The 26027-nt window shown below is 40.6% G+C and overlaps 1 protein-coding gene across 2 annotated transcripts in view; it reads left to right on the top strand.

Annotated features, from left to right (window-relative positions):
• The window catches only part of CNNM2 (cyclin and CBS domain divalent metal cation transport mediator 2), a 134040-nt gene extending 127610 nt beyond the window's left edge, over positions 1 to 6430 (top strand). For both annotated transcript variants that reach the window (XM_069753709.1, XM_069753708.1), the window contains one exon: positions 5963 to 6430. In XM_069753709.1, the coding sequence (XP_069609810.1) occupies positions 5963 to 6172 (210 nt within the window). In that variant the 3' untranslated portion in view covers positions 6173 to 6430. The remainder of the gene's footprint in view (positions 1 to 5962) is intronic.
• Positions 6431 to 26027: the final 19597 nt, after the last annotated feature.

The following is a 26027-nucleotide window of genomic DNA, read 5'->3' as shown; positions in this document are numbered from 1 at the left end:
TCATGTGCTGCTCCCATCCTGCGCCCCCGTTCTGTCATGTGCTGCTCCCATCCTGCGCCCCCGTTCTTTAATTTGCTGCTCCCATCCATATGCCCCATACGCTGCTCCATAAAGGTTGATGGCCCCCATAAAATGCTCCATAGTATATGCCCCGTACACTGCTCCATAAAGGTTTATGACCCCCATAAGATGCTCCATACTCTATGCCCCCGTACACTGCTCCATTATGGTTGATGGCCCCCATAAAATGCTCCATAGTATATGCCCCGTACACTGCTCCATAAAGGTTTATGGCCCCCATAAGATGCTCCATACTCTATGCCCCCGTACACTGCTCCATAAAGGTTGATGGCCCCCATAAAATGCTCCATAGTATATGCCCCGTACACTGCTCCATAAAGGTTTATGGCCCCCATAAGATGCTCCATACTCTATGCCCCCGTACACTGCTCCATTATGGTTGATGGCCCCCTTAACATGCTCCATTCTATATGCCCCCGTATGCTGCTGCAATATATAAAAACAAAAAAAAACAAAAAAAAAAAAAAAAACATACTCGCCTATCGTCGCTGGGCGCCGAGTGCTGGGGGGCCTGAGCAGGCGGGGACACCGGCGCGCTGTGGGGGTCAGGTGCCGGTATCGCCGCCAGCTCAGGCCCCCCAGCACTTACTATATTCACCTGTCCTCCGTTCCACCGCTGCGCGCCGCCATCTTCCCGGTCCTCTGGCTGTGACTGGTCAGAGGGCGGTGCCGGCGCGCATTAAGCGCTTCATCGCACCCTCTGAACTGAAGGTCACAGGCCGAGGACCGGGAAGATGGCGGCGCGCAGCGGTGGAACGGAGGACAGGTGAATATAGCCGATACCCTCCTGGCGCGTCCACGGTCCCTGCTTCTCTGTTGGAGATCGCGGTGTGCGTTCAGTGTTAACACATTCCGCGATCTCCTGGGAGCGTCACTCTGTGAAGCCCAGACTGCGCCGGCGCTTGCGCAGTCTATTAAGGCTTCGGACAGAGTGACGCTCCCAGCGTTATATTATAGATGTGAGTTTGGGTAATAGAGCGACTACTAGTTGGGGGAATGGGTAGAGTGTCTGGGTGGAGGAATGGATAGTGCCGTTACTGAGTGGAGTATGATTAGAGGAACTTTTTGGGAAGGAAATGGGTATAGAGTGACTTGTAGATGGTGAGAATGGGTAGGATCACTACTAGTAAGGTAACGAGTAGCAGCTTCTAGTTGTGGGCATAGGTAAAGACATTTTAGGTGAGGGAATGGGCATAGGGACTACTAGAATGGGATGAAGGCTGGGTAGGAGAATGGGTAAAGGATAGAGGCATCTTTACAAGTCAAGGCACCATTTCTTTTTGCCTACATACTATAGCTTGTAGGATATTATTAAAATATAATGTAGAAGCTTCTCTGCATGTATTTTGTACTAGTTTTAGTTGTTGGGCCATGCCTGGGTTGTCTGCGGTTTTGATTCTTTCTTCCTCTTTAATATTGTTCATCTCATGCAGACTACATTACACCTAGTGCCAGAGTTTCATCGCTTTGCCCTTGCTCCTATCTAATGGCAGCCAATGAAAGATCAGTCACACACACCTACTATATCCTAAAATATACAGTAGAGTTTGTGTCTGCTATGCAATGTATTTAGTTGTGTGTCCTATGAGGTGTTTACAGCAGTCAGTGTATATTGTGATATATACTGCAGTCTGTATATGTTATGCAATGCATACAGCAGTTTTTGTATCCTATGTGATATACATACAGCAGTCTGTATTTTGTGTGATCTATACACAGCAGTCTCCGTGTTTGTGTCGTGTACAGCTGTCTCAATGTATCCTATACAATGTATAGAGCAGTCTGTGTCCCCCATGTGATAATAGAATCCTGGAATGTTGGAGTTGGAAGGGACCTCCAAAATCACTGTGTCCAACCCCCTGCTCAATCCAGGATTCACTAAACCATCTCATTCAGATGTCTGTCCAGCCTCTGTTTGAAGACTTCCTTTGAAGGAGAACTCACTACCTCTCGTGGCAGCCTGTTCCACTCATTGATCACCCTCACTGTGAAAAAGTTTTTTTCTAATATTTAATCTGTGTCTCCTCCCTTTCAGTTTCATTCCATTGCTTCTAGTTGTTCCATGTGTAAATGAGAATAAAGCTGATCCCTCTACACTGTGACAGCCCTTGAGATACTTGTAGACCGCTATTAAAGGGGTATTACCATCTCAGAGATCCTATCCCAATATGCAGTAGGTGTACTAATATTAGCAAATACCTCCAATTAGAAATGTAGTATAGTGTTTTGTTTTTTTATTTGCTCTGTCTCGTTTCCCATGTGCAGGCATTGCAGGACCTTAGGTGTCCATGGTTATGACCACTAGCAACTAGCTAACTGTCACTCTCAGTGGTCGTAACCATGGATACCTAAGGTCCTGCAATGCCTGCAAGAAATGACACATGCAGATATAAACAAATATCTATAAATGGTTATGGTACAAGCTAAATCAATACTCATATATTCTGTATCTGATTGTGCCTGTAGACAAAAGTGTAAACCACTTAGATTAAACAGAACAAACCAAAGAAAATATGCCAGGAAGGAGGTAAAAAAAAAATCTTTGGATCGAAGAACCATTAATTTAATAAAAATGTCTTTATTGCAAAAACATAGGGCATATGGTGGTACAGAGGGTGCCCACAAAAATTCAGTTGTTATAAATAACATATCATGTGATGATTTAAAAAAAAAAAAAAAAAGCATGCATCTACCAAAAATTCATAAAGATAAATAAGACCCAATAAAAGTGCAAAGTGCTAGCAGCAAAAAGGATTCAAACAACAAGGTAATAATGCAAGCCAGAAATAATGAATACCCAAAATATTATATAAAATATCAGGTGATGCAGGGTAGATTCAGGCAATGGTAAGATAACTGTATCAAACAAGATTCAGCCCTGCGTCAGTCATAAGAATAGATTAAAGGTTCTGTATACATTTAAGGATTGTGAAGATTATCTATTCAGATAGAATTACATTTAAGTAAAGTGAAAATTGCATCAATCTAAAGAATTGTATGGCAAAAATCACACTGCTAAATATCTTAATTCATCTGGACCTGGAAACTTGAATTCATGTATGTTGGCTAAGTGTTCCCTCACCATCTCTGTGTATAGATAGTGTGGATTCTTCTATTCCATCAATAGTACAGTGACAATCAGTCGATATTACATTTTCTTTCTGAGAGAAAATAGATGCAAGATAGGAATTTAAAAGTTCGGCCTTCTCAACATCATTTTTTACCACTTCACCATTTTCATCCTGTAAAAATCCTATAGCATCTTTGACTTTTCTTTTACATTTGACATATCCCCAACATCCTCTTTTATTGCTTTCAACGTCTCTTGCAAGCCTTAATTCATTATCAGCTTTAGCTAATCTGATGAGTACCCTGCAGGTTCTAAAGACATTATCATATTCTTCTTTAGATTTGCCTCCCTCTTTCCATTTGATAAACATGTATTTCTTCCTTTTTAGCATGTGTTCTGTGTTCATCCATCCTGGTTTTTTTAAATGCTTCCTATTATTCCTTCTTTTAGGGATTGTTAACGATTGTGCTTTGAGAATCTCATTTTTCTAAATTTCTGTCCTTAAGGATATCCATACTATGTGATGTATACGGTAGCATCAGCGTATAATATTTGATGTATACACAGCAGTCAGTGTCTTCTGCATGATGTATACACAGCAGTCGGTGTCTTCTGTATGATGTATATACTGCAGTCTCTGTCTGTGATGTATACAGCAGTCTGTGTATACTATGTGATGTATCTACACACAGTCTGTGCCTCCTATTTAATGTGTACAGTACAGACCAAAAGTTTGGACACCTCTTCTCATTTTTAGATTTTCCTGTATTTTCATGACTATGAAAATTGTACATTCACACTGAAGGCATCAAAAATATGAATTAACACCCGTGGAATTATATACATAACAAAAAAGTGTGAAACATCTGAAATTATGTCTTATATTCTAGGTTCTTCAAAGTAGCCACCTTTTGCTTTGATGACTGCTTTGCACATTCTTGGCATTCTCTTGATGAGCTTCAAGAGGTAGTCACCGGGAATGGTCTTCCAATAATCTTGAAGGAGTTCCCAGAGATGCTTAGCACTTTTTGGCCCTTTTGCCTTCACTCTGCGGTCCAGCTCAACGCAAACCATCTCGATTGGGTTCTGGTCTGGTGACTGTGGAGGCCAGGTCATCTGGCGTAGCACCCCATCACTCTCCTTCTTGGTCAAATAGGCCTTACACAGCCTGGAGGTGTGTTTGGGGTCATTCTCCTGTTGAAAAATAAATGATGGTCCAACTAAACGCAAACAGGATAGAATAGCATGCCGCTGCAAGATGCTGTGGTAGCCATGCTGGTTCAGTAGGCCTTCAGTTTTGAATAAATCCCCAACCGTGTCACCAGCAAAGACCCCCACACATCACACCTCCTCCTCCATGCTTCACAGTGGGAACCAGGCATATAGAGCCCATCCGTTCACCTTTTCTGCGTCGCACAAAGACACAGTGGTTGGAACCAAAGATCTCAAATTTGGACTCCTCAGACCAAAGCACAGATTTCCACTGGTCTAATGTCCATTCCTTGTGTTCTTTAGCCCAAACAAGTCTCTTCTGCTTGTTGCCTGTCCTTAGCAGTGGTTTCCCAGCAGCTATTTTACCATGAAGGCCTGCTGCACAAAGTCTCCTCTTAACAGTTGTTGTAGAGATGTGTCTGCTGCTAGAACTCTGTGTGGCATTGACCTGGTCTCTAATCTGAGCTGCTGTTAACATGCGATTTCTGAGGCTGGTGACTCGGATAAACTTATCCTCAGAAGCAGAGGTGACTCTTGGTCTTCCTTTCCTGGGGTGGTCCTCATGTGAGCCAGTTTCTTTGTAGCGCTTGATGGTTTTTGCCACTGGACTTGGGGACACTTTCAAAGTTTCAATTTTTCGGACTGACTGACCCTCATTTCTTAAAGTAATGATGGCCACTTGTTTTTCTTTACTAAGCTGCTTTTTTCTTGCCATAATACAAATTCTAACTGTCTATTCAGTAGGACTATCAGCTGTGTATCCACCAGACTTCTGCACAACCCAACTGATGGTCCACACCCCATTTATAAGGCAAGAAATCCCACTTATTAAACCTGACAGGGCACACCTGTGAAGTGAAAACCATTCCCGGTGACTGCCTCTTGAAGCTCATTAAAGGGAACCTGTCACCTGAATTTGGCGGGACTGGTTTTGGGTCATATGGGCGGAGTTTTCGGGTGTTTGATTCACCCTTTCCTTACCCGCTGGCTGCAATATTGGATTGAAGTTCATTCTCTGTCCTCCATAGTACACGCCTGCACAAGGCAAGATTGCCTTGCGCAGGCGTGTACTATGGAGGACAGAGAATGAACTTCAATCCAATATTGCAGCCAGCATGCAGCCAGCGGGTAAGGAAAGGGTGAATCAAACACCCAAAAACTCCGCCCATATGACCCAAAACCAGTCCCGCCAAATTCAGGTGACAGAGTCCCTTTAAGAGAATGCCAAGAGTGTGCAAAGCAGTCATCAAAGCAAAAGGTGGCTACTTTGAAGAACCTAGAATATAAGACATATTTTCAGTTGTTTCACACTTTTGTTAAGTATATAATTCCACACGTGTTAATTCATATTTTTGATGCCTTCAGTGTGAATGTACAAATTTCATAGTCCTAAAAATACAGAAAAATTTTTAAATGAGGTGTCCAAACTTTTGGTCTGTACTGTATATACAATAGTCTCAATATCAGTATATTGCCATATAATATTTGCTTTCTTAAAGTTGCAAGTAAAGCTTTTTATGATTGTGTGATTTTCCTTTGTCTTTGCTTTTACTCATTTTTTTTCTCTTGTGTTTTTTTTTTTTTCCACATGCACACTAGATTACAAGACAGCAGTACCAAAATGCCCTAATGGCATCACGAATGGACAAAACCCCACAATCCTCAGACAGTGAAACCACTAAAATTGAAATGACTCTAACAGAGCTGCATGACGGGTTAGCCGATGAAACGGCGAACCTGCTAAATGAACAGAACTGTGTTTCACACAACAAGTCCAATCACAGTATGCACAATGAAGGGCCCATCTGAGCCAGTGTCACGCAGCTTGCTAAACTTCAGGACTATCTCCACTCCATACTCCAGCTCCATTCCTGGATTCCTGTCTCTGAACACGTGCACCTGCCACGTATCATCCAGCATCCTGAGACCAAAGATTTCGAGCCCGGTAGCGGCAGGATCTGATGAGCTTGCAGCAACGTAGGCGTGGGGAGACACGCTTCTTAGGAGCAAACACATAATCAGATAAGGATTGATGATTGAGACCAAAAAAAAGAGAGAAATTTGGAAAGAATTATATATATATATATATATATATATATATATATATATATATATATATATATATATATATATATATATATATATTTTTTTATTTTTTTCTTGTCTCATTGTTGGAATTTCAATTCAGTTTTATTGCAGTTTTTTGTTCCATAAATGTATTACTTAAAAAAAAAAAACTGTTATAAACATGTAGTCTGAATGCCTAGTAGGGGTCATGCGTGGGAATTCCCTGCTGACATCTGGGTACATTGACAATTCGGGGTCTAATAGTTTTGGAAGCAAATAACTGAAAAGCTATTACCAAGATACAGACATTTCAGAAATGAAACGTAAAAAATGTACAAAAGCAAAGCGAACAATACAAACATTAAAGTGCTCAAAAGTTAATATATATATTTTTAGATAATATGTAATTATTATTTTTTTCTATTAAATAAGGCAGCATTTGCCACTCAAAGGAAAACTGCTGGGGTTCCAGGCGCAACCTAATGGAGTCCAGCCCATGATGAGCTTTGGGTCACAACCCTGAGAATGGTGCTGATTATAGAAGCAGAATAAGTGTGGATGACCCTTTGTAAAAATAAATTGTAAACTTATTTCATTCAACTGAGCCATTTTGTCCGACCTGCCACAAAGTGGCCAGATATAAAGCCCATAAGCTGTCACGCTAGCTTGCCAAACGGTGCTCCAAAATGAGAACCTCACTACCCCCCCAATTCTACAAATTGTAATATTTTTTTCTACATTCTTAAACTATAGTAGGCTATGTCTAGTAATATGTATTTCATTGATTGGAAAAGCAGATATACTTTTCCTGAAATAGTACTACTCTTTTCATTGGCCTCTGCTAGTATTGCAACTCCGGTCTAATCTTGTGACTAATGCTTGGGTGCTATGCCACGCAGAGCCATTGGACAAGAGTGGCGCTATTTAGGGCAAAAAAAAATCCCTAAAGACTACTCTAAGGGAATTATTCATGATTATAGGGGTCTGAGCCACATCTAAACTATCTACATTAGCTACTGGCAATTGGCCCATGTTGCCACGTATATGAATAATTGTTTTTGGACATTTTTTTTCTTTCTCTCTGTCCTGTACATTGATGACTGGTGATTCATATATTATGGTGGATGTGTTAAAATACTTATACATGTTGTTGGCCAAATTAATGTTCGTGAGAACATAGGCTGTTCAGTAAGATCAAGTGCATCTTCTGAAATTCATAGGTTCTCATTACTAAGGTTGGTTCTGCACATCTGATTTTGACGGTCAGAGTACGGACAACAATGTCATGTCGGTCTGTGGGTCTCCTGACCTGAACCACACAGTCTTGTATATGTGATCAATGGCTGGACCAGACATTGCGGTCCATACTCACTGTGAAATCCAGATGTGTGAAACCAGCTTCACCTCACAGATCATAACCATCTACTGTGGTTCCAAGAACATGAATACGGTACATACTGGGCCAGCTGTCAAAATTGGTCTCTCCAATGTTTGCTGACAATCCATCGATTTCAATGAAGATATTGACTTCTGTAAGAACCCGTGACAACTCTGTAGCATAATCGGTGATCCGCTTTCTCTTAAATATCGGTTTTGAGTATCCGAAAGAAATGGAGGGAGCCTTCTGATGTGTTCTAAAAGAACAAAATGACTTTGTTGCCCATCTTCCCCATTCTTTTTTGTCATGTCAATCAGTGCCCTTGCCCTGCTCCTCGGTTGGCCATACGTGTGAGATAAAAGTGGATTTAGCTCACTAATTTTGGGAGCATCAGCCTAAGCTCTTATGTGTATTAGGCTCTACCAACCCAATGAGTGATGTTGAGCATGTTGAATTTCCATGTTTTTTACCTTCGGGAGGAATATCATAGGATTGTGATAGCTCTTTAGTGATCTCAGGCCCAGATTTCTGTGATTGATGTGTGAGCACATCAATGTTGGCAATATCAAAATGTTGGCCTTCACTATCTTAAAATTTTGAATAGAATTGAGCAAATTTTTCAATATTCTGTTCGGGTTACAATCACCGGCAAATATTGTGTTGGGAGTAGAGTTGAGCGAATAAGTTCGGAAGCTATTGTCAAACTTAAATTTGGCATGAGTAGGGTACCAACATGGCACGAATATGGCAAATTCGGATTCGGTGATCATTTCCGAACCTATTCGCTTAACTCTAATTTTGAGTCATGGTAATAAGCAATTGCAAGAACCCTATCACAATGCCATTACATCACAGTGTTAAGAGTCACTGAATATTTTACCAATCAAACAACAATTTTCCATTGGCTAAATCTCCAACGTCACCAGTTGTAGGCGGTTAGCCTTTCATACACTTGGGATAATGGTTGGCCACAATTTGATTTGGCCAATCCCACCTCTGAAGTTGCCAATTCTTCTTTGCCTGACGGTTCACAAGGGACCAGTGCTCACCGGTGAGGAGTCCGGCTGCTGGTTTACGGATTTACTCAATTCCATTAGATATTGACGCTTTCTGCACCTTGACCTTATGGTATTGGCTGTTAATATAATAATAATAATAATAATAAAAATAAATATATATATATATATATATATATATATATATATATATATATATTTATATTTATTTATTACACAACTCCGTGCTTGTAAACTGCATGAATCTGTTTTTAAAGGAAAAAAAATATAAAAAAAAAAACCCTTAGAATTATATTTTTAGAAATTACCAAATTGTACAGCAAAACCAATGCAAGATTTTTAGATCATGGCTATAAGCAAGTCCCATTGATTTTTAGGACTGATAACGTGTTCGTTTTTGCCTTTTTTAAACTGCTTACTGTGTACAATGATGAGAAAACGCTAATCCTTGTTGCTCTGCTCCATATTTTCCTCTTGGGTGCCATTGAAATATGTTATACCGGAGAAGTAATGCTGCTATATAAGAGGTAAAGCTAATGTGTGCCTAGATCGCTACTTTTCTGTACTATATTGAGCTTGTAATTGAATGGACCACCCTCCCTTCTAAGCTATGTATCTATTAGACCGTGCCTGATGATGGGATTATTTCACATGGTCATTGATTATTTTAGTGTATTTTCAACATTTTTTTTTTATGTACTTTTGGTGCATAGCTCTACTTAAGACTGTTAATTACCTACAGGATAGGTAATAAACGTATGATATCTGGGGTAACACTATTGGGACCCTCTCCAATCATGAGGCTAGGGTCCTGCATCCCCCTTTTGAATGGCACAGTGGTCACACGTACATGCTGCTGCTCCTATCATTGGGAATGACTGAAATGGCCGATCAGTCTCTTGGTCAGACCCATAGACTTTATATGGTGCGGTAGTGAGCCTGTGTGACTAGCTCGGCGTTCAAATGGGGGACACAAGACCTCTGTTCCTATTAGCAGGGATTTGGGTCTTGGTGGTGGAGCTCGTTGGTATGGTCAGTCAGTGATGCTGCAGCTAGATACTACTTTAAAATCCCCAAGGGAGTAAAGAGAACCTCACGTCAAAAAAACCCCTTTAATGTTTACACATAATGTGTACAATTCAATTGAAAAATAACTAACTGGGGTGGATAAAAATAATGAACGAAAATTAATGTGGTTGCATAAATATGCACGCCCTTAAACTAGTACTTTGTTGAAGTACCTTTTGAATTTGTGACAGCATTGAGTCATTTTGAGTAGCAGTCTACCAGCATGTCACATCTAGAATTCATCTGTAGCGCTCCAGGTCTGTCACATTGCGAGGGCATCTCCTGTGTACAGCGCCCTCTCACGTCAACCCACAGATTTTCAATGGGATTCAGGTCAGAGCTCTGGCTGGGCCGCTCCAAAACTTTGATTTTTCTACTGGAGAAGCCATTATTTTGGTGATTTTTGAGGTCACTTAGGTTTGTTGTTGAACTTTAAGGTGAAATTCATCTTCAGCTTTTCAGCAGAGGCTTGAAAGTTTTGTTGGAGAATTGACTGATATTTGGAACTGTTAATTCTCTCCGCCTTGATTAAAGCCCCAGTTCCAGCTGCTTAAAAACCGCTCCGAAGCATAATGCTGCCTCCAAAGTGCTTCACTGTGGGTATGATGTTTTTGGTGATGTGTAATGTTGGTTTTTGCCCCAAACATGCCTTTTGTAATTTTGACCTAAAAGTTCAAACTTGGTATCATCAGACAATAACACGTTTTGGCAGATTTTATAACATATCCGGGCTTGAATGTTTTTCTTAGTAAAAAAAGGCTTTTGACTTGCTACCCTACTACACATGCCAGCCATATAAAGAATATGGAAGATTGTTGTCACCTGCAGTAGGCAACCAGTACTTGCCAGAAATTCCTGCAACTCCTTTAATATTGCTGTAGGCCTCTTGTCAGCCTCCCGGGACAATTTTCTTCTTGTCTTTACATCAAATTTTTAGTAACGTCCAGTCCCAGGTAATGTCACTCTTGTGCCAAACGTAAGACATTTCTTAATGATAGTCTTCAGTGACTAATGGCATATATAATGCTTTGGAATTTTTTGTACCCTTTTTTTTAATAGTATAACTTTCAACAATGAGATCCCTTTGCTGTGTTGTAAGCTATTTATGAGAATGGCTTATGCTGTAAAATGCAACTAAGGAAATGTCAGGAACATTCTTCAAGAACAGCTAAACTTTATATGGGGTAATCAGAATCACTGTAAATGATGGCAGCTGTGTACTGACTACTATGTAATGTGACCTATTCTGAATACAACTACATCCCAAAGATAAAAGGGTGTTCACAATTATGCAAACACATTGTTTTAGTTTTGTTCTTATTTCCCTCCCCTCAAAATGATTTCAGTTTTATTCTTAATGGATTTGTCCAGATTTTGGGTGACATTAAAGAAGGGTTGTGGAGTCTGTAAGCCAAGCCTCCGACTCCTACTACGATTCCTCAATTTTCCCGACACCGACTCCACAATCACTACTGAGCATGTACATAAAGTGCAGCACAGATTCATCTCCACTAAAAGCCGAGAGTCTTAGATCAGGAACAGAACAGACATTTATAGGACATTTTATAACTCTCCCAAATTATGAAAAAAGTTAAAGCACATCCTGCATTTTTTTATACTACTGTACCCAATGTATTATATATTTTAGGAGTCAGGCCATTTTATACCGACTCAACCAAAATGGTCTCTGACTCTACAACCCTGCATTAAAGGTGGAAACGATTCTGAAATGATTCTTCCTGGTATGTTTTTGTTTTTTCTTTTTTTGTTCAATGACAAAAACCTGGCGTATTGGCAGGGTTGTGTAGACTTTTTTTATTTTTTTTTTTATACCACTGTATCTCTGGAAATGTATGGTGGACATCCAAAAAAACCATCAGAAATAAAACAAACAAAAAAAAGGTGACTTTTCACCTGGTGACAGGTTCTCTTTTATCAGCATTCTTTGGCATGGATTTTTTTTTTTCAAATGTTTTTTTTTCCCATGGCCTTAGCTATAAAATGTAGAGAAAAAAAAATATATGAATGCTTCTACAACCGCATCCTAACGTCTATACGTCGTTTGTTTTTGGGTCTATTTTCTGAAGTCATTTCATGTTGCCATCAGGAAAAGCTCTTGCATTTTAGCCAGCAGTAAAAATCATTTATGACGACGATGCCTTTCATTTCTTCCTTAAAATGGTCTTCTCTATTAAATTTAATGTGGAATTCCCATCCTAAAGTGTTAAGGCATATAGATGGGGTATCCTATTATATCATGATCATCGGGGGTGCTTTTATAGATTTAGAAATCTTAGTAATTTGTCCCGAAACCTAAATTCCACTCTTTATGTGGCTTGTCTGTGGCATTTCGGTTTTGCTCCCTTTTAACACATTGACATTTGTTGTTGTGAAGGATTAGTATTCGTTCATTTTTGCTCTTTGCCGTCTATAAAACAATGTTTCTCCCTGGAAACTGTCATCATGCAGGTCAGTACCTGCTGACAAATCCCATTTTTCTAGAATTTTTTGTGCGGATTCTGCTTCTTTTGTCAGAAAACGCAGGTGCGGATTTGATGCGTTTTTTAATGCGGATTTTGTGCGGATTTCTTGCGTTTTTACCCCTGCGGATTTCTATAATGGAATGGGTACAAAAACGCTGCAGATCCGCACAAAAGAAGTGACATGCTCCTTCTTTTAATCCGCAGCTTTTCCGTGCAGAGTTTTCCGCACCATTGGCACAGCATTTTTTTATCCATTGATTTACATTGTACTGTAAATCACTTGCGGATCTGCAGCGTTTCTGCACGGTAAAAAAACGCTGCGGATCCGCAGTAAATCCTCAACGTGTGCACATACCCTAAAAGTAATATAACTGTCAACAGCCACTTGTTCAGTTTCCAAAGAAGTATTTGTTTCTATATATGATAAAGGCAAACTGAAAAATAAGTAAAAAGGACATTGAGATTCTACGGTTTGATAATTGTAGAGTTGGTGTGGATTATTACTAATTAGTTTGAAAGTAGAAAGGCAGCTAAAATCCAAGATGTTTCATTGCTACTTAAATTACATCATTTTCTTACATGTTTAACGCTTACCTATTCTTGATCAAATGTTTTCTAATGAAATGAATGTTTCTGTATCGTCACCGGTGCTAAGAGTTCAGAATCTGAACCAAAGCTTCATATGTTCCATTATAAACTGCACAGGCAAGATGGAAGCTCCTTTCTGTGTACAGCGGCAAAACTACATAGAACTGAAGGAAATTATTTAATATCTTTACCACATTTGTACTTAAGCTGGGTCCTTTACCAAAAATAGAGGTGTTGGTGGAATCTTACAACCTTTGCAGAACGAATTGAAAAAACAAAACAAAAAAACAAACAAAAAAAAAACTTTCACCGTTCTTCCTCCTTGTATGTCAAAAGGTAGGATGATGCAGGGCAGTGTCTTCAGGATTAATCATTGTGGTCCAGGTTGTGCGGAGTGTTAACAGTGTTGAGTTGAGTAGTAAATTCCGACCTTAGAAGAACCCTTGATTGAATGTTCTCCTACTGGACAACCTGTAGAACTGGCCTATCCCTACCCCAAGATTGACAGCTGATGTTATCTTCACCGGTTTTGATAGAATTTTACCTTCCCAACCAAAGTTCATCGAGACACCTATGCCGTAAAAAACAGGTTAAAATTGAAGTATGAGGGTGGAAATCTACTTTAAAAGATGAATTTTAGACATGTCTTTGGAATCTGCTTTACTTTTATATGTTTTCAAAAAGTTAGCATGATTCATTTTCAAATCTAAAGCTCTTTAATAACGGCTTTTGAGTAATTTGCAGTATTTCTAGCCTAAATATACCTTTTTATATATACTGGACTTGTTGTCCCCCCCCCCCCCCCCTTCTCTCCTGGCAGCTGATAGCTTAAACCCCCAGATCATCGGTGGTGAACCTCAGGCCCCGGGCTGTTTATGGCCCTCGATGACCCTTTCTTATCTAATGCTTAGATAATGGTGGGCTGAATGCTTGTTCCGCCAATAGCCACCTCTCTTGACCACCCCACCCATAAGCATGCACACTCGGCTGAGCATTAATGCGTTTTCGGTCTTGTGTATCACCTGTGGGAACAAGAAGATAAGGCATTACAATTCAACATGCCTGATGCTAATCTGATAACCCAACCTCTTCTTTCGGAGAGACTCGGGAGGCTCCCAAACATGATTGATGGTGGTTTCTCCTGTAGAAGGCATCTTCTCACCTACGTTGCCATTCTGCTACGGAGGTTCTGCTTCTTCCACGACTAACAGGACAGAAAGTGTTTTCTGTTGGCTGCTCTGCACAGACCTATGGGGATAGTGACTGAGCATCCAGCAGCACTCCGCTCATCAGGTGGACATGCATGTAGCTACACACGTTGCTCACCAGATGACGACTATGTAAGGATCTGTCCTAATTTTTTAAACGCATGTAAGTGACAAACGCTATTTTTTTTTTTTTTTATGATCTGCACAATGAATGTTATTTAATGACACCACCTTTAAAGGGAACCTATCATGTAAAAAACAATGCTATTAATTGCTGAAGCTGCCCGGTGCACGCACTGAAAGCTCAGCTGTACTGAGCGGTGACTGAAATCCCACCTCTATGACTGAAAGCCGGAAAGAATGAAGTTCATTTTTTTCCCAGTAGCTGGCCTTTCAATGCGGCAGTCCCACGCCTTTAGAGCGCTATTAACATGCAGGTCAATAATGTTTTTTCACACAACAGATTCATGAGTAGTCTGTACTGGGGTCTTGTCAGACTTGGTACTCTTCATTGTCTTCTTGGAATTCTGTATATGAAGCCATGAGCACGAAACCGTGATATACCCATTATTTAATATGGTACTGACTTGCTGCCGTTACCCCTTAGAACTGCTTTGTATTTATAATGTTTTTTCCTTATGTTATTTGCACAATACATTTCTAGACGCTATGTCTTAGTGACCACTGTGAAGACCACCTACGCCTGCTCCTCGCTCTCCATTTCGGGAGGGCCTCAATTATTGCTAGTTACTGAGAACTTGGGCATTGCCAAAGTATTTATCGACTGTACACAAGCAGCATTTCTGTAAGTAAGTGTAGTTTATGGAGCTTTAATGCTCTTTGTGTCTAGGATAACGCGAGGTGGACAAGAAGGACTTGCTGGAAAGCCCCTCCGAAGGTTTGTCATAACCTGAAATGAAAAATCTTAATGGGACCCCGGTATTTACCCCAGACTCCTTGTCTAATCTCACTCTAACGATCAAATCCTTGTTTGTTGGGCAAACGGTGTATAATACGCAGTATGTAGCAGGAGCTCATTTTATTATGCAAAGGTTTCTATTTTCTTGTTTGTTTTTTTTTGCTTCTGATTCAAGCATTGTAATATACGTAACAATGAAGGAGTATTATTTTAATAAAGTTACCTTTGTATTATATCCATTATGATAAAGTTGACTTTCTCACGTCTGATGCTTCTGTTAGCTTTTTTTTTTCTTGTCTGGTTCTGCTGTTGCGTTGAATGAGAGAGTTTTGAACAATCGTGTAAAATATTGTAAACCAACCAAAGCAATAAATCTGCTGTAGTACAGCATATAAGAGTAGAAGCCTTTGTGACTATGTAAAATAAGAAAAATAAGGTTAATAGAGTTGTCCACCTTACTTGGCTATCTGCGTCTGTCCCCAGTTATGAAGCTCTACTTCCGGCCCTGTATTGGACACAGGAGAGCATTTCTTGTGTCAGCAAGTCATCACATCTTTGTATTTAGCTGGCGCATTTCAGTAGCTAAGCCAGCCCGGTTTCCTGTTACTGCCTATGTATAGACTAAGAAGAGGAGTGGCGTAGCACTTAAAATGAGTCAGTCTATACATAAGAGGTGACAAGAAAGGGCTCTGGATATCTGGCTCATTTCAGTAGCTAAGCCAGCCCCCTTTCCAGTCTAAGTATAGGAGGTGACAGGAAAGGGGTCAGGATATCTGGCTATGTTTAAACTGAAAATTAGCCAGATATCCAGACCCCTTTCTTGTAACCTCCTATGTTTAGACTACTATTAATTGCTATGCCATCACCCTTTTCAGTGTATAAAGTGACCGGAAAGGGGTCTGGCTTAGCTTTTGAAAAGAGCCAGATATCCAGACCACTTTCCTTTTAATCTCCTATGTATAGACTGGCTCATTTCAATTGCTAAGCCAGCCCCATTCTCAGTCTATGCATAGGTAATAGGAAAGGGGGTTAGATATGACTCCTTTCAATAGCTAAGCCATCCTCCTCATTCTATACTTAAGTGACCTGATGGGGGCTAGGTTAGCTATTGAAATAAGCCAGATATCCAGTCCTGTTTCTTTCACCTCCTATGTATAGACTGAGAAGGGGGCTGGCTTAGCTATTAAAATGAGCCAACTAGACATTCTCCTTCTCGCACTATGAGTGATCTTCCAACTCTCTCCTGTTTTCAACGCAAGCATGAAGTGGAACTGCCAAGACGGGCGCTGATATCAGGGATGAATTACATGGCCCTCCAGAGAAGAATCTCTGGTAACACCCACTTGGACCTATCATAAACAATAACCTGAAATTCCAAAGCTCCGCAATGGAGAAGAGGAATTAAAAACGAAGAAGTTTTATCTGTCCCATGATGAGGCCAGTTTAACATTCTCAACCTGGTGACAGGTCCTCTTTAAAATAATGAAAAATAGATTTCATGTGAGAGATGTTACTAATTGCCTTATGTAAATATTCATAGGATATGTATATATTTGTTTTCAAACTCCTAAAAATCACATTTCAGACATAAAAACCAGAAATTGGTCATCTCAAAAATTCAAATATTTCAAAAAATATATTTTAAGGTGGGGTGGGCCTTGCTTGTTGATTTAATTCCTTTGAGAATTCATGGTATGATTGAAGTTTAGTTCACCTCCCTGTTAGGCCGGTTTCACACGTCAGTGGCTCCAGTACGTTTGGTGACTGTTTCCTCACGTACCGGAGACACTGACTCACGTAGACACATTAAAATCAATGTGTCTCTGCACATGTCAGCGTGTTTTCACGGACCGTGTGTCCGTTTGAAAAACACGGAGACATGTCAGTGTTCGTGGGAGCGCACATATCACAGGGACCCATTAAAGTCAATGGGTCCGTGTAAAACACGTACCGCACACGGATGCTGTCCGTGTGCCGTGCAGGAGACAGCGCTACAGTAAGCGCTGTCCCCCCAGCGTGGTGCTGAAGCCGCCAATCATTTCTTCTCTCCAGCAGCGTTCGCTGGAGAGAAGATATGAAAAATTTTTTTTTTTAGTTTTATGTTTTTTTTTTTTGGTGTTTAAAAAAAGATCCCTGTCCCCAACCCCCTCCCACCCCCTGTGCGCCCCCCGCTGTTAATAAAATACTTACCCGGCTCCCTCGCTGCTTCCTCTCCTCGCCGCAGCTTCTCCTGTATGAGCGGTCACGTGGTGCCGCCCATTACAGTGATGAATATGCGGCTCCACCTCCCATAGGGGTCTTTTTTTAAACACCAAAAAAAAAATAAAAAAATTTTCATATCTTCTCTCCAGCGAACGCTGCTGGAGAGAAGAAATGAATGGCGGCTTCAGCACCAGATGCAGGGGACAGCGCTTAACTGTAGCTCTGTCTCCTGCACGGTGCGTGTGGTACCCAGTCGGCACACGGATGCCGCACGTGTGCCACACTGATGTGCCACGTGAGCACACGGACACGGATAATTCCAGTGCCGGAATTATCTGGACTTCTGGGACAGGCCTTAGTGCCACCATCCGAAAAGGCAGAGGTAAATTGTATTTATTTTTTTCCCTTTAAAATATTATTTTGAATTCAATAAAACCCTGAAAGTTTCCTCATCATTAATGCTCCTGGCATTAATGATAATTCTGTTCTCCACTGGAATATTTTTATTTTTTTCTCCAGGTGTTCCTCTTTTAATTAGAGCTACTGTGAATGTATGTGCCTTTAAGAGCTTTTCTAGCTTCGTAGCAATTTAATATGCAATTTTGTGCGTCTTTAAAGACCACTGAGGTAGATGAGGGAGGTTTTCTTTTTTTTACCATGTAATATATATGTATATAAAAGAAAAATTATGCAATATAAAGGTATAATCCGAATACTTCCTTAAACAGTGATTTTTTTTTTCATTGATGCGTTGCAAAATTTTAGTTGTAAGGATGGATCCTAGAATAACAATAACGTTTATGTAAAATTCACTAATTTTTCCTCTATTTAAAATGCTTTTTGGGTTAAGCAGATGTGTTTTGTAAAAATATACAGCATATATTTAAAAAAAAAAAGGCTCAAATCATCTGCAAATTTTGTTTCCGAATATTTGGCCCTGGAACGTGCTCTCCAATCAGAAACTGTGATTTACCAACGTTCTGTATTATCCAAGTGTTATGTGTTACAGTATCATGTAGTATATGTATAATATTTCCTATCAAGCAGTTTCATATATTCTCACTGTGGTATCCAAAAACTGTGTTGTACATACATTTTAATTTAAGCACAAAAAAAATTACAAATGAAGTGTATACATTTTCGTGGGCTAATTGTTATCCAAATTGAGATAGTAATTTATCAAATTGTGTTGTAGATTTGCAATCTATCCTATTTATTTTGTATCATTTGTGTATGTTGTGATTTTCATTTTTAATGTATTTTTTTTTGTTTTGGTATTCTTTTATTCTTTTTAGATAAACAATGATTGGTATCCTTTTGTGTTTTTGTTATGTTTCCCATTTTCTTGTAGGGCAGGCTAATCTACATAAAATCCCTAAAACTATAAATATTGAATCTGTTACCTTTAAAAAGGTTGTTGCCTTTCAGTTACTTTGTCCTTGGGTGCTGTTTGGTATTCTTTTTTTTTCTTTTTTTTTTTAAATATAATAGTCACAGCCGAATGCTATCCGATGTTTTATTGGATAGCACACAGCCCAATGTTATACCATGGGGGAAGGCAGATCTGCGATTACTAGTATAATCGTCCCAAGTCACTTACAGGAGAATCAAAGCCAGTGTGAGCAAGACATTAAAGTGCAGCAGCAGAACTCAGCACATGGTCAGCGCCTGACATACTCGGCTACAGCAATCGCCTGCATAAGCCAGTTAGTGGGGAAATCTGTGTGTGTGAGGAGCTAGGCTGGAGTTAGCCTGGATTTGTATTGTCTGGTTATACATGCTGCAAAGGTTTGCGACAAGACTCATACCAACCCCCGGGAATGGCACCTGGCGGTCGCCGGTGGCCAGCACCTAACCACGCTAGTGGTGACCGTGGGGTGGCAGTGGGCTTCATACAGTCTGATCATAATGTTAAACTAAGAATCTCATGTTCAATTATATATATTTTTGCATAGCGGCATTAGAACAATGTATGATTTTTGGAGGTGCTGTCCATTTTTTCTCAGCATATTCTACATATCTCCCCCACCCTGGGGTGCTAGTACGGACCGAGACCCTGGAAGGTGTTCTGCTCATTCCAGAGATCTCAAAAATGTAACTGGTGTGTGGCTAGGATGTACGATAAGTCTATATTCTCCTTATGAAATCCTAACTGTCTGAACAAAGCAGTTACACCACATGGGCTCCGCAGAAGGTCTTCCTGCAGGAGTTTTCTTCTTTGAAGCTGAGAAGGCTAGTCCACCTGCTGAGCCAGGTGTCCTGTGACAGTTACCTATGTTTTCAGGAGGATTGTAAGCTGCCATTAAATCTTCCTATCCTTGACATCATCCTCTTTTACAGATATGACTTTACATATCGAATATTTCTGCAGCAGTTGACACGTGCAAACTTGCCTGTATGTAAATTGTGCCAGGACCTTGGTGCTTTTTTGGCCTCTTGCTGTCTTACCTCCTTCATGCTTACAATTATCCAGCCAGGACTCCTGAAATAAGTCAGTTAAGTGGTGCTTTAGCAGGCTGCCGAATTTTGCCACACGACGCTATCAAGTACTTAAAAGGCGTTATCCACTTTTTTCTTGTTGAGGCTTTCCTCAAAAACTGACCAGCGCTTCTTTCCATACAATGCCTACTTCAGACAAGGAGACACCTGATCCTGTAACTAAAAAATGAAAGTCCCTTTATGGCAGGGGAAAAAATAGAATTACTGTTTTAAAAGTGGCTCATATATATTTTTTAAAGCTAAAAAGACAAAATTTTTTCAAAACCGCCTACTTGATCTATGCATTGTTTTTTTTGTTTTGGACAGAAAATCAATAGGAAAGATGGAGGTTTTTTTTTTTTTTTTTTTTATCATTATTATTGAAAAATCAGCAGCAGTTGTAATTTGCTGCAGGCTTTGAATTTGCCATCGGAAAACTGGGGAAATCAGACAGAGAAACGTCAAATTTCTGCTCCGTGTGAATGTACCATTACAGATTTTAACCTGCTGGATGACTAAAAACTTCAATTTTTTATTTATATGTAGTAACTTCCAATTCCTAAAAAGCGATTGTACTCTTGTTTTCTTTACATTTTACACATCAATGATTTGAAAATCTTATAGCCATATTTTATTTACCATAGAACACAGATCAGAAATGGAAAGTTAGACATTGAGTTATTTTTATCAAATGAAGTACAATATTTACAAATTGAGCAGTAAGTAAAAAAAAAAAAAGTTAGGACAGGGACCACAAAAGGCTGGAAAAGTAAGTGGTACTAAAGAAAACTATTTCTAAAAAGAGCATGTTAGAAGGCAGAGTCTCTAAAAAGCAAAGATGGTCAGAGGTTCACTAATCTGAACAAATGAGTCTAAAAACTGTTGAACAATTAAAGAAAAATGTTCCTCAACATAAAATAGCAAAGACTGTGAATATCCCGCATCTTTTAGTATATAAAATCAAAGGATTGAGATTCTGGAGAAACTCTTCATAACAAATTATCATAGAAAGAAGAAGTCTTATCGCAAGACAATCCAGAAACTCTGCCATCTTCTCTGGGCCAAAGCTCATGTAAAACGGACTGAAGAAAAATGGAAAACTGTTCTGTGTTCAAAAGAATCAAAATGTCAAAATATATTAACCACAGATGCCATGGACAGCAGAGAGGAAAGGGACCATCCAGCTTGTTATCAGCACACAGTTCAGAAGTCTGTATCTCTCATGGTATCTGCCTGTATTCGTGCCTATGGCATGGGCAGCTTACACATATTGAAAGTCACTATCAATGCTGAGCAGTATATAGGGGTTTTAGAACACTGTATGCACCATCCAGACAATGGCTATTTCAGGGAAGGCCTTGCATATTTCAGCAAGACAATGCTAAACCACATACTGCATCCATCACCACAGCATGGCTTTGCAAAAAAATGAAATAAAAGCGATATATATATATATTTTTTTTATTTATTTAAATTTCTGACTCATTTTATTTATTGATTTTATTGGTTCATTCAATTTGATCGTCTCATGATCAGATTTGCACCTTATGGTTACTTTTCTTTTTTAGAACTTTTTTTTATTTAATCATCACTATATATTTTTTATCTAGATTTTTGAGAAGATGGTCAAGGTTAAGCACCAATAAACGCAATGGATAAACATTTGAAATTATTTCACAAGGAAATCCATTTCTTTTACGGTTTTCTTTGTCTTCAACTCTTAACAATTTCATGACCAGTGGGATTTTCGTTTATTGCTCCCTTCTTCCCAGAGCCATAACTTTTTTATTTTTTGGTCAATATGGCAATGTGAGGGCTTGTTTTGTTTGTGTGACGAGTTGTACTTTTGAATGACACCATTGGTTTTAACATATCGAGTACTAGAAAACAGGAAATAAATTCCAAGTGCGGTGAAATTAAAATCAATTTTGGAATTGCACTTTTTGTTACGTTTTGCTTTTTTAAGATGTTCACTAAATACTGAAACTGACCTGCCATTATGATTTTCCAGGTCATTACGAGTTCATAGATACTAAACGTGACTAGGTCCTTTTATATCTAAGTGGTGAAAAAAAATTCCAAAGTTAAAAAAAAAAAAAAAAAAAAGCATTGTTTTCAGAGACCCGTAGCATTTCCATTTTTCTTGATCTGGGGTCGGGTGAGGGCTTATTTTTTGCGCACTGAGCTGACATTTTTATTGATACCATTTTCGTGCAGATACGATCTTTTGATCGCCCGTTATTGCATTTTATTGCAATGTTGTGGCAACCAAAAAAACGTAATTTTGACTTTTTCTTGTTACGAAGTTTAGCGATCAGATTAATTTCTTATACTGACAGATCGGGTGATTCTCAACGCGGTGATACCAAATATGTGATTCTTTTTGTTTTATTTTGAATGGGGCAAATGGGGGAAGGGGTGATTTGAACTTTTACCGTATTTTTCGGACTATAAGACAAACTTTTTTCAAAATAAACTTTTTGGGGAAATGGGGGTGCGTCTTATAGTCATAATATACTTACAAGTAGTGTGGCAGCAGGAGTTGGGCGATTCTGCGGCAGTCCGATGGTGCAGGGTGATGATCACACTCTCCTCCCAGGCTGGTGCATTAGGTTTGCGGTGCTCTGTCGTGCGGGGGGGGGGGGGGGCGCTTGTTTGAGGCTCTGCTGGCATTTTGTGAAAGCCTGGAGTCCCCCGCACATCCATTATTGCGATGCAGTGGCCTTCTGGAAAATGGCCAATAGGGGCGGCACATGATCAGATTGAGATCTCGGCAACGAAATCTCATCCCGATATCTCAGGTGCCGAGATCTCGTCTCCCGAAATCTTGGGACGAGACTGACTGAGCTCCCCGCACGACAGAGCACTGCCGAACCTGCTGCATCAGCCTGGGATATTGAGTATGGACTTGACATGCCCAGCAAACACTGGAAGGATCAGGCAGGTCTCAGTCTGCATGAGACGGACCGGAGTGGCTGGTAACTATGATGCTAGCGACAGGGAACTTAGATTAGTGGCACCACTCCAGTGGTAAAATAAAAAAACGCTGCAGTGGTGCTTTAATAAATGAAAAATAGGGATGAGCGAGTATACTCATTACTTGGGTTTCCCGGAGCTTGCTCAGGTGGTCACCGAGTATTTTGGCATGCTCGGAGATTTCATTTTCGGCGCCGCAGCTGCATGATTTGCAACTGCTAGACAGCTTGAATACATGTGGGGGTTGCCTGTTTGTTAGTGAATTCTGCAAATCATGCAGCTGCAGCAACAAAAACTAAATTTCCGAGCACCCCAAAATACTCAGACCACCTGAGCAACAAGTATACTCGCTCATCACTAATGAATAACTCCCTTTAAGGTTGTGAATTATTTTTCATTACTCTTACATAGGAGAAACATAGGGATTCAGAAAGGGTTGTCAAAGAATGAGACCTGAACTCTGCTCCCGTGCTGGTTCTGTTCCAGTAATATCAGTACTGGCTATTCTGGGGATTGTGTGACAGTGTTATGTCACATGATCCATGCGGTCAATCAGCGCTCGTGGAATGCCCGGTAGGGCTGTGGAGTACGCTAGTTCGGTACTTAAAAGGATGTGTCACGGCGGCGGCGACCTGGCCCGTGGCGCCCATGTATAAGGGATGGTCTTTAAAGGGGTTTTGAATAAAGTTTGTTCGTGACACCACCTGTGGTATTCGGTCAGGGATGACCGACACAGTTTAAAGGGGTCCACTGGGGTGATGTTATGGCAGCTAGGATAGTATGACTTCCCTCAGGTGAATTTGGGTCCCCAGGGCTCCCGGTGTAGTAGGGACAGGTGGTAGGTGGTGTAGAAAGAAACGGAGGACACAGGGTTACAGTCTCTTTACTGAAGGGTTCAGGCATCCACAGTCCAGGGTACCGTATCACAGGTACTGGTATGATCTGGCAAGCTTGAAAGCGAATCTGGAATCCCCCTAACCAGGTGGGGTTGGAAGCCTTCCTTCTAGCACTGTGTTGTAGTCCCTTGTTGCCTTAGGCCTCACACAAGGTCCTCATGTTCTCTCTGCCCCTTTAAGTAGGACACTAATCCACATGGCAGGTAACTCGAGCCTTTTTACAGGATCTCTATCACAACCCGGGCTCTATACGTTACTGTCTTCAGCTGTATGGTGGACAGGTGACTTGCAATCCAACTGTCCTGCCGTGAGGCATAGAGTTACCCCCACAACCTCCATCTTCCAGCTACCGGTATCTGCGCTTCAGCTTAGAGGTAGCCCAGTCGCAGCCAACCCCCAACTCCTTACTCTCCTTTGCTTTTTCCTCCTTCACTCTCTCTACAATCTGTTCTGCTTTCCCTTCTCTCTTTCCAGGAGCTGTAGCACCTCACATAGCTGCACGGCCCCTCACTTCTCTCAGACTCTCTGCCTCAGACTGCTCCAGTCTGCTGTCTGGCACAAACTACTTTCCCTCTAGCCAGAATATATATAGGGGAGACATCCACAAACTGGATCAGAGCTCCCCCTTCTGGCCTGGAGTAAGAACATATTGCATGTTTGTGATTACCTGATAAAAGAGATCCTTCGTCGCTTCCAAGCGTGATATCACTCTCCCCGTGAGGAAATCAATACCACTGTAACAACCAGGAACCTGGGGTGTTATACTAGTTTCACACTCCCAGCCTTCAGATAAATCAAGTCACCCAGAGGGAGAGAGCAGCTCTGACTTCCTACGGATGTATGTGATTCATCCAAAGGCGAGGAGAGTAAAGTCAGTATTTATTGACCCCACGGATCGCATTACATAATGTTGTGCAATCACTGGGAGAGCTAGTGCTGACACCGCTGGAATGGCGCCGTAGGTAAGTATAAGGCCACCTGCACACGTTCAGTATTTGGTCAGTATTTTACCTCCATATTTGTAAGCCAAAAGCAGGAGTGGAACAAGTAGAGGAAAAGTAGAATACAAACACGTCACTCTTCTTTCTGGTTTTGTCTTAAAAATACAGGAGTGGGGGAAAAATGCAGAACAAATATTGAACATGTCCCTCAGCCCCTGCCTCCTTAATTCGTGCCTGCCCTGCATGCTCATAGCCTGCTCCGAGCGGTACACACTTTATTGTATAGCCGGCACCAGCTGGCAGGCTGCACAGGTGGTGTGATGGGAAGTGCAGAGGCAGCGCCCTCAAATCCACCTGCTGTTGATGCCAGCTGCTATTACTCTGCCAAGAGAGCGGTGTGTGCGCCTGCGTGCCAACCCTCACAGTCACCTGTTTCCTGTGCTGCGTCTCTCGGATCCTCTCTTCCACAAAGCCCTGGACAGCAGTGGAAACGGCGATAGGCTGCAATTCAGCCTAATCAGCAGTAGTATTCTATGTATGACCTCACAGCACAGCTCAGGCAAGGAGCTGTGCTGTGATTGATCAAGATCCTGCCAAAGCAGCACAGCCATATACGCTGCTCAAAAAAGTAAAGGGAACTTAAACAGAATCTAACTCCAAGTAAATCAAGCTTCTGTGAAATCAAACTGTTCACTTAGGAAACAACAATGTTTGACAATCAATTTCATGTGCTCTTGTGCAAATAGAATAGACAACAGGTGGAAATTATTGGCAATTATCAAGACAGGAAGGATATATCTTGGTACCGTGTTAGACAGTAGATAGAAAAATATTTAGAATTGAGAATCCTCAGGACTCTCAATTCTAAATATTTTTCTTGGCAATTATCAAGACTAACCAAAAAACCAAAACGCAACAAGGATCCTTAAAATATAACTTTTAATATTTAAAGCTAAAAAAGTTTGTTCCAATATATGCAACAAAGGTATTACAAGTTATAACCCATGAAAGTCAGATACAAACTACCTTACCCTGTCTGGTAGCCTATTCTCAATCACTACCTGACAGCGGAGGTTGGCACCCTAAGTTTCTGCGGTAGGCGCCCCCGCTCCTCGACGACTGGCCCTAATAGCCCCTATATTCCCTAAAAAAGACGTGTCAAATCTATCCACCCCAGAAAAAATGAAAGAAATATAAAAAATCAAAACACTACACAAATGAAAGTAGAAAAAAATAAAAAAAAATATATATATATAGCAGAAAAACAGAAAAAAAAAATAAAAATTTTTTCTTGATCCGTCGAATCAGAGAGTCCCTTAAATAGGGATATTTAGAAATGTCACTGCCAAAGGGGTAGAAATAACACCCATGTCTCTTTAATCCAGAAAGATATCAGCGGGCCACACCATCACATATATATACTTCAGGGTGATCATGTGCTTCT

This window comes from Ranitomeya imitator, chromosome 2, assembly GCF_032444005.1.
Source record: "Ranitomeya imitator isolate aRanImi1 chromosome 2, aRanImi1.pri, whole genome shotgun sequence".
NCBI classification, from domain to species: Eukaryota; Metazoa; Chordata; class Amphibia; order Anura; family Dendrobatidae; genus Ranitomeya; species Ranitomeya imitator.
This window is presented reverse-complemented; position numbering and strand designations above follow the sequence as displayed.